The following is a 13,770-nucleotide window of genomic DNA, read 5'->3' on the forward strand; positions in this document are numbered from 1 at the left end:
TCTCAAATACACTAGATTCTGTGAGTAGATCTGGTGGCTGATGTTAACATTTGTTTTTGTGTGTGTGTGTGTGTGTGGTCCTGGTAAACCCTACGTTATGGGAACAAAATGACCCCACCACAATGGCAATATATTAAATCCTTGTCCTTGTGGGGACATTTTCGGTCCCCGTGAAGAAAATAGCTTATAAATCATACTAAGTGGTGTTTTTTTAAAGTGTAAAAATACAGAACGTTTTCTGTGATGGGTAGGTTTAGGGTAAGAAGATAGAATATACAGTTTGTACAGTATAAAATTCATTATATCTATAGAATGTTGATTGTTCCCATACATAACATGTAAACCCAACGTGTGTGTGTGTGTGTGTGTGTGTGTGTGTGTGTGTGTGTGTGTGTGTGTGTGTGTGTGTGTGTGTGTGTGTGTGTGTGTGTGTGACTTGAAAGCTGATGTGAAGTATTAACAAAACCCTTTTGGTATAAAATAAGTAAGGGAAAATGTACAACCAGCCAATCCCCCAATTAGAAATGGACATGCGAAGTTGATTTTGAAATATTTTATTGTGTAAGAAGAAAGAGAGTGTGGAATGATACAAGAGACATGAAAGTAGCATAACTACAGAATGTATGAAATTGCTTACATAGGGAAATTCCAACATATTAGGCTGATGTTTTATGATCAGTTCTCTGGACTGAGATTGTATGTTGAGCCCATTTTCTCTGTGTTAATTGAAAGTCATGTGGTATCTCATCTGTGTTTATTTCTGTGTCTTTCACTTCAGGTGAGGCTAAAATAAAGAAACCCCCACCCAAAACACTGGCTAAACAAGGTAGGATCAAATCAGTCATCATCTGCGTAGTTTAAAGATACATGTTGGGTTAAATAAACAGTACACAACTTAAGCTATTTTTGTGACATGTTGTTGATTACACCAGATAATTGTGTCCCTCATATTTGCCCAATCCAAAGTTCAGCTCCAACCCTGACAAAGTACAACTGAACCAGCTAATTAAGATCTTTGCAAACACTTGATAATTACAGACAGGTGTGTTAGATCAGGGCTGGATCTGAACTCTGCAGGGGTGCGTTTCCCAAAGCCAACTATGGTCGCATAACTATAACCATGGTTTATGTGTTATATTCATTTATTTTACATTTTTTTAATTTACGTTTTGTCAATTGAGGGGCAAGGAAAAGTGAAGAGCTAATCACATGGTAAACAATATATATAATAAAAATAATGTAAAGATATTTCATGGCTGTTAAGAAATTTTGGTAACTCTTTACAATAAAGTTTTATTTGTTAACAATAGCTAATAGTTAATTTGTTACACTTTCCATGGGGAAAAGTAGCAACAAGTTTATCTTGGACTTTGCATGCGACTGGGAGAGATAGAATACAAAGTTATATCCAATCTTTTAACTCATGTCATCAATACCTATGTTTCCATCCAAGGTGCAGATTTAAAAATTGTAATATCGCATAAAAGGTTTGCGAATAAAGCAGTGATTCCATCCCATGTGTTCAAGAGAACAAAATCGTCACTTCCTGGGAAATCGGCGCAAAATATCTGTAATAAAAATGGAAGCCACAGTGGCTCTTTTTTCCTCCATCATAAATGACTTGCGTCTCAGAGTGTGCAAATGAAGCTTTAAGTCATTTTGTTCATTTCAGCAGTATATAATTAAAATGTTACATGTTAATAGCCAGATTCCCCAACATATCAACTTATGCAAACTTTGATCACATTTAGAATAACAAAAAACTATACTGCATGCAAGGCCAAAGTATAACAAACAGAAATGATTAATTCATTGCCTAGCTGGATCTTCAGGATATTCAGCCTGTTAGTTTACCTCACCTTCTGATCTGAGTCATTCGTTATTTTATCAAGTCACATCCCCATAGGCTGAAGGTATGCAGTCTGTACCGGAAACAGAAATTATTAGTTTACCTCCCAAGTCTTCGGGTCTGAGTCGTTCGTTCATCATGAGTTTTGGAAAAACACCATCATGACAGAAATTCACAAATGTATAAATTGTAAGAAATTTGAGACCAGAAACGCATCACGTAACTGTAAGAAAAAAACAAATTATGTCACTCTCTGAGACAACTCGTTGTTGCCGAGTCATAAAGATTTGTTTAAAATGAACAAATTGTTCATGATCGACCCATCACTAATTTATTCAATTAATGTGTTTACACCGTAGTTTATGCGCATGTCTTCATAGTGGATAAATTTATCCACCTCAATTGAGTGCAAAAGTTGTTTTTTATGTGCATTTTTTTCAAATTTCCATAGAGCGTTTTTTATGCAATCTCCCAAAATGCATGTAAAAATAGCTGGATGGAAACATAGCTAATGGAAACACACTTAACATAGCTAATGTCATAACAAGCTAATAAAAAAATAAAATAAAAATAAAATAATTCCCCTAATTTTTTTTTAACCTAGGAAACATACCAGGAAGTTACATGAAAGTCTGTTGTGCACTTTCAATACATTTTTAACCCCTGTGAGAGCAAATGGATCTTGTGGCGAACATACTGTAAATTTAGCCTAAATTCTACAAGTGGCTTGTGTGTTAGGTGCTCCTCCTCAGATCCTGCAGTTTCCTGATGATATGAAGATCTTGGCGGGCCAAGAGGTCAGTCTGCTGTGTAAGTTCACTGGAGCGCTGCCCATCAGCTGCACCTGGCTCAAGTTCCGCAAACCAGTAAGAGTCTTTTCACCTTTTAACGTGTAAAAACTAGAGAGAGAGACTTCTAAATGTTTGATTCTTTAACTCTCAGATGGCACATGAATTCACTCGCCAGTCCCTTTTAAATGCTTTAAACATTCATTTGTTTTTACTATTTAATATGGTCTTTGAATTGGGAGTTGCTATGATGCCCAAAAATGCTTTCTAGGTTGGCAGCTCACAGCTTTTCCAAAACAGCCATCATCCTCAATGACTAAATATTGCAAACACTGGCATACCCCTCTGTACACATGGCTCAAACACAAAAACTTTTTATTACTGCCATTTATTTCAGTTAGTTGACTTTCCACTCTAAATTGTTTGAACTGAACACTTGAAGTAGCCTATGCCTGAAACAAGCACTTGCGTTCATGTTGGTTACCCGCATCCTCTGCTTCTTCAGATTCAGGAAGGTCAGGGCATCTCAGTATTAAGCACAGACAGCAGCAGTCAGCTGACCATCACAGAAGGACAGCAGGAGCACTGCGGATGCTACACCATAGAGATCAGGAACAGCTACGGCGTGAGACAGGACGCCCTCAACCTCACTATAGTCGGTAAGTGTGAACACTAGTGAAAACTTGAACATCTGGCCATATGCATATGGAAGTCATTACATGAAAGGAGTTTCACAACATCTGATGACGCCCAAAATGTACTTTAAAATCAGGGTTCCTACGTAGTTTAGAAAATTATGGAATTGGATTTGATTCATTTCCAGGTCTTGATAAGAATGGAAAAATGAAAACAGAGTATGGAGAAATGCAGGTTAATATGCGTTTTAGGCTTCTACTCATCAAGTAAACACATGTTATCACTTCGAGAAAACCACTAAAAAAAAAAATGACTTAAATGTACAGATGACTGTACTATACCAAATATAAAGCTTAAAAATAATGCTGTATGAACCAATTAGTTTAAATGGTCTGAAAAATCTACAGACAGAATTGGAAATCTGAGTCTGGATAAGAATCGAATATTGAAATGGAAACTGTGTAGGAACCCTTTAAAATGGAAACTAAAATAAGGATCCATTCACACAGGACACGTTCTCGTCTGTCCAGCACGTTTACATAGAAAAACTATTAAAAACTATTTTAAAAAAGAGCAGTTGGGCACAAGGAATATGTTCAACACTGAGTGAGAAAACCAGAGGGACAGAGACATTTGAACTAGAATGTCAATCAAATATTAATGTAGAAATATACAGAAATTATTTGTTTTACCTGAAACTAAATTACATGACTTTTATTTGACTTATTGACTATAAGTTTATTTAAATAATGTACAGGCCCCATGAGCCACTGAGGCCATCTGCACACTAAAAAATGTCAGGAATGACAACCACATTTAGAGAGTGTTCACACTTGGCTCGTTCAGAGCATTTGTTTCAGAACCTGGTGCATTCTCTCCCATAGTTTGGTTCATTTAGGCATATATGAACATAGCAATCGCGCTCAGATCTGCACCAAAACAATCGCTCCGAGATCACCTGAACAGGGTGGTCTCGGTCCGATTGAAAACAAACTCTGGGGTGATTCGGTTTAGGTGAGAAAGCAATCCGACCCAACGGATCAAACAGTATCATTATTCATAACAGGAAATGTGTTATATAAAAAGTAGCAGTGTCTGATTCTATGAGTGAACACATTAGTTAGCACAAAGTGTGCTTGTTCATTCCCATTATATATATATATATATATATATATATATATAAATAAACAAAATGTTCTCTTTTCCACCATATTCAAAACGTATGGTTCCTTTTCTATCAAAAATTATCTCTGAGTTTCCCAGGCGTGATTGCGATTGCGAATCAGGTTTTGCCCCCTGAAGTCATATTTCCTGCAATTCCATTTGAAGACAGAATTAGGTGCATCTTTAAAGACTAAGAAGACAATATAATCATTGAACATTGCCTGTTTTATCGGTTACAAAAACACATAGATGGGCTGAAATGCTGGCTGTCATTTTGCCAGTTAAGTAGTGTACTTGTAGTGAATCTGAACTCTTTGATGAATTTTAGGACGTCGATGTCAATCTTGGTCTGTTTTTCACAGATAAGCCTGACCCCCCTGCCCGCGTCCCAGCAACCTCAGACATCCGTAAGTCCAGCCTCACACTGTCCTGGTATGGGCCGACATACGACGGGGGCTGCGCTGTCCATTCCTACAACGTGGAGCTGTGGAACTCTGTGGACATGAAGTGGACAGATCTGGCGTCCTGTAACAGCACCTCTTATAACGTACAGAACCTGCTTCCAGACAGACAGTACAAGTTCCGAGTGAGAGCTGTAAATATCTATGGTGTCGGGGAGCCTAGTGCTGAGTCTGTGCCGGTGCAGGTGGGACTGGAGGCAGAAGAGGGTGAGCGCCACCTGGTGGACATCAATAGTATTGTATTAGGAACAAAGCATGGATTATGCTGTTAACTTTTGTTATTTCAGTTTAAAATGTGTTATAAAAACAGTCTGTTGATTTTACAGGAAATAAAGAAGATGAAGTTGAGCCCTCAGATGATGGTATGTGTCATATTTGTGGTGTCTGATGTATATTTGAAAATATGATTCTCTCATGCTAGTAATCAGAGAAGTAGAGGCCGTAAAATGCACATGCTTCTAAGTTTTGTGCTGTTAGAATATGCATAGATGATATTTTCTGATAATATCAGGTAAAGTGTCACTGAATTATTACAGTTTTTCTCAATTGCTTTGACGTAAACTGAAAATTCACAGTTGCATGCCATGGAAAAGCAATAGCAAAATAAATAAAAAAAAGTTTTTATAAGTGTGGTGGTGTTAGGAGAAGACATATGAACAAACAACTGTGAATTTTCATTTTACATGTAAAACATTTCTACAAAAATGTACTGTATACAAATGTTAATTTTCTTTTTGTGTACTACAGTATTGACTTTTCCCAGTACATTTTTGGCATTGGCCAATTTACTGACACAATAACTAGGTTTTGAAGCATTAATTAAACATTTTGGAGACATGCTATAGAGTTCTGATGTTGCAGCAAACAGTTGTGACAATTGCACTTACAATTTAGATAATTTTAAGATTAAAAATGTGCCAAAGTGACTGAGAACAACAAAAGGAATGATGATCAGGGTTTTTCCAATTTTCATTTTCATTTTTTTTTTAAAGTGTTAACTATTGCAATATGATTGAATTATGAATTATAGACAAATCAGAATAATATGGATCTATTTCCTCTTTTCACAACAGAAGAGAAGGCATTGAACTACAGAAATGTGATGATCAAGACAGATGTAAAAGTGAAGGACCTTTATGATGTGGAAGAACGACTGGGCACGTGAGTATGACAGCAGATCAATAAAATGGTGTAAAAAATGGATATTATTGTACAATAAAGGAACCTGCAACAACATTTTATATATAAAAAAAAATATATTTTCATTTTCAGAGGGAAATTCGGGACTGTTTTCAAACTGATAGAAAAGACCACTAAGAAGGTTTGGGCTGGGAAATTCATAAAGGCATATTCTGCCAAAGAAAAAGAAAATGTCAGACAGGAAATTGCGATCATGAATGACCTGCATCACTCAAAGCTTGTGCAGTGTGTCGACGCTTTTGAGGGAAAGACAGACATCGTAATGGTGCTGGAAATGTAAGTAGATATGTGTTTTATGAGCTTTAATCTTCTAATTGCAGTTCTCAGATTAGAGAATGAGACTGTTTTCTAAGCCTGTAATCAACTCACAACAGAATGTTAACCCAAGTATTAGTGATTTGAAAAGCAGTTTTATAATTTTTCAAGTATACCAATTTTTATAACATAATTGTTTTAACAGAAATTACTTGGCACTGTCATTGTCAAGTTACAGTGGCAAGAATAAGTTATGAACCTTTTGAAAATGTCATACACAATCTGACTAAACTAATAAGGCACAAATAATCAACCTTTTTTCACATTTTTATTTAATTATTCCCAGTGCAGGGTGGAGAAAGTAAACTCTTGAATTTAGTAACTTGTACAGTAGATTCTCTGACCAATTTTGGACCATCACAAATCTCTTCGAATGTATCAATATGTCTTTAATGAGTTCAAAAAGTTTCAATAAGTTTTCTTGATAACACAGCCCTGTTTAAGGAAAATACACATTTTTTTAAAGGTACTGTGTAAGCTTTTGGGATCAAGGCATGATGCACACTAACCAATCTTTCTCAAGAAGACCAGATTTGTTAGGCTTTGTGTCTTTATGTAAAGGGCACGTAATACGCATGTGCTTGACGGCATCATCTTCAGAGAACATCTTGCTCAAAACTTTGCATTTTTAGGCACCCAAAACGCTGTTGTTATGTAAATGAACGGCCAAAACGCATAAAAAGTTGTACGTTTTTAGGCTATAAACAGCCCCTCAATAGTCAAGTCCTCTTATTTATTGAATTCAGGTGTTTCAATCAAACCCATTGCCACAGTTATGTATAAAATCAAGCACCTAGCCATGCAGTCCGCATTTACAAACATTTGTGGGAAAAAAGGGTCGTTCTGAAGAGCTCAGTGAATTCAAGCGTGGTACTGTCATAGGATGCCAGCTTTGCAATAAGTCAGTTCGATATTATTCCTCAATCAACTGTAAGTGGTATTTAAAAGTGGAAGCGTTTAGGAACTGCAGAATCTCAGCCATGAAGCAGAAGACTATATAAAGCATTAATATCAGCACAAAAGCTGTGCGGCGGGAGTTTCATGGAATGGGTTTTCATGACCGAGCCACTTTATGCAATCCTCACACCACCAAGTACAATGCCAAGAGGTCCAACATCAGTATGTTTCCATACAAAGTTGCAAATTTAACTTGGGCGCAAAATTGGAAAATGGCATAAAACTTAGAATATTTGAGAATAAAGCAATGTTTTCATCCAGTGAGCCGAAGATAACAAAATCATCACTTCCTGATAAACTGGCGCTAAATATCAGTAAATGGAATTTTCTACAGTAGGCAGAGTAAGCCACTGTATATATAATAATGTTGTATAATAATAAATTGCTCGAAACTCCAATAAAGTTATCTTGCTTTCGGAGGCGGATACCTGCTGTTTGGGAACACAGTCATGTAAGACAGTTCTGGGAGGTAATTATACCGAACCACTTTGACGATAGACTTTGCATTTCAGAACAACCAAAGCAGCATTTCAGATGTTGCGCAATGAGATCGGTCCGCTGGTTAATCCAGTTATGCCGTCCCATCGCAAAGTCACATGTCTTTTTTGATGCGCAATGAGGAATTTATTCAGTAAATGTGTTTCCATTGTAGTTTATGCACGTTTTGCACAAAACGTTTATCTGACTCAATTGAGCGCATGGGGTTTTTTGTGTGTATTTTTTTTATTTATGCGCATATTGCCATTTCTGTCCAGTGTTTTTATGCGATATCCCAAAATGTGCATAAAAGTAGGTGGATGCAAACATAGTGTTTGACCTCACAAATGCTCTACTGGATGAATGGGTAACAATTCCCCTCAGAAACACTTCAAAATCTTGTGGAAAGCCTTCCCAGTAGAGTGGAAGCTGTTGTAACTCATTCTTGCCACTTTATATCAGACTGTGATGTAATACATTTTAGGCATTATTCCATATGTCCCCTTTGTTTTAACTCGCTTTTAGTAGAAGTTAAGAAGAGGTTAAGTGAAGGACAGTTCAAAGATAAACTCTTACAGGGTTTGAAGCTTTTAATATAATGTGTCTGGTGTATTGGCTGAACTTTGATGTTTCTCAGGATCTCTGGAGGGGAACTGTTTGAGCGGATAATAGATGAGGACTTTGAGCTGACAGAGAGAGAGGTGATCAAATACATGCTCCAGATTGTGGATGGAGTAAATTTCATCCATAAGAAAGGCATCGTCCACCTGGACCTCAAACCTGAGAACATCATGTGTGTCAATAAGACTGGCAGCAAAATCAAACTAATTGACTTTGGACTGGCACGCAGACTGGGTAATTGCATTTTTTTAATTATTAATTAATAATTTAATTCAGGAATAATTAGAAAAAGATTATATTTAGACTTTCATTTATTTAAGACTTGCTGATGATAATCCACGGTCAGTATATCATTTTGACATTTTCCAATGCTTTTCAATTATATTTCAACTGAGAAGCCATTTAAGTCATTTGTTTTTTTTAAATATCACATATTGTTTTAAAATGAAATCACGAATTGGTTTGTGTCTTATGTATGACTGTAGAGAATGCTGGATCTCTGAAAGTCCTTTTTGGCACCCCAGAGTTTGTGGCTCCAGAGGTGATTAATTATGAGGCCATCAGTTACACTACAGACATGTGGAGTATAGGAGTTATCTGCTACATCCTGTGAGTACACAAGTCAAGTCACCCTTGTTTATGTACTTAATACAATTGTTTCAGATTGTTGAAAGAAAGCTTTATAGTAATAAACAGGAGAATAATGATCAATGATGCAAACTTCATCAAATTCTGCTGTAAAGCAGCGCGACAGAAGGCAATAGTGTCATTATTTAGCTCAATACATATCACATCCATTCAGAAGAGAAATTACCTTTATGGCCAATGGATTTTTTCCCATTTTCTGTGCTGATCTTGGTGTAAAATCTGCAAAATAATTTGGAATAAATGTAAACATGTGCTAAGAAGTACTACACTCTTATTGGTTGATGGAAGCCTAAATTATCCAAACAGTTAAGTAATTACAGTCAAACTAAAATTTATTCAGACACCTTCAACATTTCTCACATTATCACAGTTTATTTGCTATAGTTTAGAAAATGTAATAAAATATGACAAGAATCTTTCTGTTAGACTGTCTCACAAATGAATTATGTGGAATATCTGTCAGCTGTTAAATTTAACTACACAATTAGATTGCACAAGTTTAGGTCAACCAATTACCAAGCAATGCTTAATTTTGTTCAGTCTGTGGTGTAAAAAGGTCACATTAGCAATTAAAGAAAAAAAAACATAAGCAAAACATGGTCATGTCAAAATGTCTGAATAATTTTTGGTCCCAAATTTGTATAAATTTTACTGGCAGCCATTGTATGAAGAATTGTTTGGTATTATATGTCAGAGTTTACTTTATTTTGCTATCCTTACTTACATAAATTAACTAAAGTGTTCTGCACCCACTAGTAAAACAAAAAATATCAAAAATTATACCTGGTGTCTGAATAATTTTTGGTTTGACTGTATATATGGTGGCCCTTTGTCCAGGGTGTTTCCTTGCCTATGGTCCAAATTTGTAGAGCCTCATAATTGACATGTTCCAATTTTGTGGAAATCAGGTATACTTTATCATTCTTTAAAAAGACTATTACAGAAACAATATGCCCTAGAACTGACTCAATGTAATGTTTTCAAACACTTAATTACATGGTAATACTTTTAAGATTTTGAACTACAGTACAAGTGCATATTCAGCACACTTAAGCACACTTCTTTTCCACAGGGGTGATCGTCCCACACTATTGTTGTTGGGAAGAATGTGTGAGATTTTGTTGCTCAACAGTCTTTTATGTTTTAAATGGAAAACACTTCGGCATGGTGTTTGCATTTTTACTTTTGGAAACTAGAGGAATACTACAGTCCCTCATGTATTTTTTGTTGTCTGTTTTATCAGCTATCTGTCAGAGTTGTATGAGTTTATACAGTATGTATGTGATAAGAGTGTACAGTATCTTTGGTAACAGAAAGATGGAGCTGTAGATATTTTGTGTTTCTCTGTGATCTCCTCAGTTCTCCAGTGTTAATCTGGGCATCAAGAAGCAAGTAAAGGGCCTTTTAGTATAATTGTAAAAATGTCCACCTTCAGGTCATGGTACACGTTTTTTGGTGTGAAATCTTTTCTAATTTTTATAAAGTACACGTAAGAATAACTTGTTAATATATTGTTAATAATATTTCAAGATGAACACTTAACAACTTCTTTTTATAGCTCTACTTATTTATTTATTTCCATTGTTTGTTGTTGTGTTTAGTGTCAGTGGTTTGTCTCCCTTCATGGGGGACAATGATAATGAGACGCTGTCTAATGTGACCTCAGCGACGTGGGACTTTGAAGACGATGCATTTGATGAGATCTCACACGAGGCCAAAGACTTTATCAGTAGCCTGCTGAAGAAAGACAAGAAGTGAGTGCACATCTCTGCTTCACTTTCACAATGCCAAATCCTTATTCAGAAAAATACTTGAAAGTGTATTTGTTGCCTTATTCGGTGAGTCATTTTAAATGTCTGATTTACTTGATTTCCCCCGTCTTGCATCATGCATCAGTGCTCTCTGAGGTACAAATCTTTGTCTGAGACTATACATTTTCTTTTTCACATTTTTTTTTCCCCTCAAAGCTCTCTCTCTCAAGCAGTTAAAGATCAGTGTCTGTGTTTTTTGTCTGCAGAGCTCGTCTGACCTGCGATCAGTGTTTCCAGCACCCATGGCTCAAACAGGACACCTCCATCATGGAGGCCAAGAAGCTTTCTAAAGAGAGGATGAAGAAGTACATTCTGAGGAGAAAGTGGCAGGTTAGGATCTAGAATAATAATAATGTGACATAAAATGTTGGTTTTCTCCTTGTTTCTTGTATTATTGAAAGTCTGATTAAAACGAGCTAAAGATCTTCTTGCGGTGTGTTTATCACAGTTCTGTTACTGATGTGTTGGTGAATAAAGTGATAACTGAAAGTTTTTGCACTCTCTTCTCCAGAAAACAGGACACGCGGTACGAGCTATTGGTCGACTGTCTAACATGGCATTGATGGCAGGCGTTCATGCCAAAAAGGGTTCCCCCACTGAAGGTACAACATTTCTGAATGACCAACCCTTAAAGGTCCCATGACATGAAATTTCCACTTTCTGAGGTTTTTTAACATTAATATGAGTTCCCCTAGCCTGTATATGGTCCCAAAGTTTCTAGAAATTTAAATCGGTGTAAATCGAGCTTTTGCTATTTTTCTCTGCCTTTGAGAAAATGGAAGCTCAACCGGGCTGATCTTGAATCTCCTCCTTATGACGTTATAAGGAGAAATGTTACCTCCCCTTTCTCTGCTTTGCCCGCCCAGAAAATGAGCTAGGAAGTAGGAACGCGCGCGCGCACGATTTTAGTTTGTCCACGAGACATATGGCTTTTGAGCGAGTGAAGCATAATAATTGCTCAATAATTGGATGTACAAATGAACACCGAATGGTCAATACAGAGCTGGGCTTGCTGAACGTCGGACAAGTAAGTCAACAAATTATATTGCTTTACTGTTTATGGTTACCTAGCTTGTTACACGTAGAATGTGGCTGTCACATTAGCTATGCAGCTATGCAGTTACTTGCGCTAATGTAAAGGTAGACAGCATCAAGTTAAACACACTGTAACGCGAGTGTTGTACATTTCTTTGTTATTTGGATAACCGTTTTCCTGTTGGTTATATGGCGTGCGCGATATCCTCATTTCTAGATCGCAGAGCTTGATGTAATTGTAATAAGATAAATTACAAACGTTACAGATCTCTCATGAAAAGGCAACAGTAGGCTCGCGTTAGCTACATGATAATAACTGTAAACCATCCGAATAAAGTACCGTATCCAGACATAATATTTTAAACTAACCATTCGGAAACGTCCTGCTTGAGCCGCTGAGTTGCAACTTCTTCATCCGTTGCTTCTCCATCTGGATCAGATTCTGGGTCAAACTGAAATGCTTGAACGACTGCGTGTCTTCGTGCCATTGCAATATATCCAACATAAACAAACATGCATGGTACCGTTGCGCAAGATGGTCAAGGCCACACCCATCCTCCACCTTGCGCCGCCTTTTTCCTCTTCATTAGTATTTAAAGCTACAGACACCGAAACGGCCCGTCTAAAGGAAGCTCATTCTGGGACTGACTTGTAGTGGCTATAATTCTGCACCGAGGCTGAATTTTTAGAAAGAGATTTCAGATACAGTACTAAGGACTATATTAAAGCCTACAAAAAGTAGCATGTCATGGGACCTTTAAATAACATACTTGTAGTGATTCAGCTAATGAATTTTAAAGAGGATATGATATGCTTTTTTACATTTTACTTTCTTTAGTGTGTAATGTTGCTGTTTGAGCATTGAAACGGTCTACAAAGTTCCAAAGCACCAAGTCACTCCAAAGGGAGTCACAGCATTCTCTGTATCACTGTTTCTGAACTCCCTGAAGGACCTCGACTATAGTCTTGAGTTTTATTCCGTGATCATTTAAATACTTCCCAGCTAAGGCATATGCAAATTAAAGGGGCGGAACTGCATTAGTAGTGTGTTGTCGCCATGTCCAAGAGACGCTGCTTTTTTTTCCACCCTGGATCTAATGCAGTTATGGTAAGGGCCATGACATTTCTGACACACTCGAAGCGGTTGACCAATCTCAACACACTGGTCCAGCCAACCAATCAAAGGACATTGTGCTTTTCAGGAGGAGGGGCTTCATAGAGACAGGAACTAAAAAGTTGTGCGTTTTCCGTACGATGCAATAACGATGCAACTCGCTGATTGACTACCATAGTACGATGCATCGTTGGAGAAACTAACCAACTAGTCTTGAATGTTTCCCGAAACTGTAGTAACATAGTCGCACCTCTTTTCGTTTGAACCATATTGGTTCAACAATACAGTGAGGAAAATAAGTATTTGAACACCCTGCTATTTTGCAAGTTCTCCCACTTATAAATCATGGAGGGGTCTGAAATTGTCATCGTAGGTGCATGTCCACTGTGAGAGACATAATCTAAATAAAAAAATCCAGAAATCACAATGTATGATTTTTTAACTATTTATTTGTATGATACAGCTGCAAATAAGTATTTTAACACCTGAGAAAATCAATGTTAATATTTGGTACAGTAGCCTTTGTTTGCAATTACAGAGGTCAAACGTTTCCTGTAGTTTTTCACCAGGTTTGCACACACTGCAGGAGGGATTTTGGCCCACTCCTCCACACAGATCTTCTCTAGATCAGTCAGGTTTCTGGGCTGTCGCTGAGAAACACGGAGTTTGAGCTCCCTCCAAAGATTCTCTATTG

The 13,770-nt window shown here is 37.0% G+C and overlaps 1 protein-coding gene across 1 annotated transcript in view; it reads left to right on the top strand.

The window, feature by feature from the left end:
- Positions 1-13,770, top strand: part of mylka (myosin, light chain kinase a) — a 122,251-nt gene that overhangs the window by 94,803 nt on the left and 13,678 nt on the right. The window contains exons 19-30 of the mRNA XM_084123267.1: positions 779-826; positions 2,588-2,715; positions 3,143-3,296; positions 4,800-5,105; positions 5,225-5,260; positions 5,972-6,059; positions 6,171-6,374; positions 8,485-8,702; positions 8,954-9,077; positions 10,718-10,870; positions 11,134-11,257; positions 11,439-11,529. Coding sequence (XP_083979393.1) covers positions 779-826; positions 2,588-2,715; positions 3,143-3,296; positions 4,800-5,105; positions 5,225-5,260; positions 5,972-6,059; positions 6,171-6,374; positions 8,485-8,702; positions 8,954-9,077; positions 10,718-10,870; positions 11,134-11,257; positions 11,439-11,529 — 1,674 coding nt within the window. The remainder of the gene's footprint in view (positions 1-778; positions 827-2,587; positions 2,716-3,142; positions 3,297-4,799; positions 5,106-5,224; positions 5,261-5,971; positions 6,060-6,170; positions 6,375-8,484; positions 8,703-8,953; positions 9,078-10,717; positions 10,871-11,133; positions 11,258-11,438; positions 11,530-13,770) is intronic.

This window comes from Abramis brama (assembly GCF_963993115.1).
Source record: "Abramis brama genome assembly, chromosome: 8".
Lineage (NCBI taxonomy): Eukaryota > Metazoa > Chordata > Actinopteri > Cypriniformes > Leuciscidae > Abramis > Abramis brama.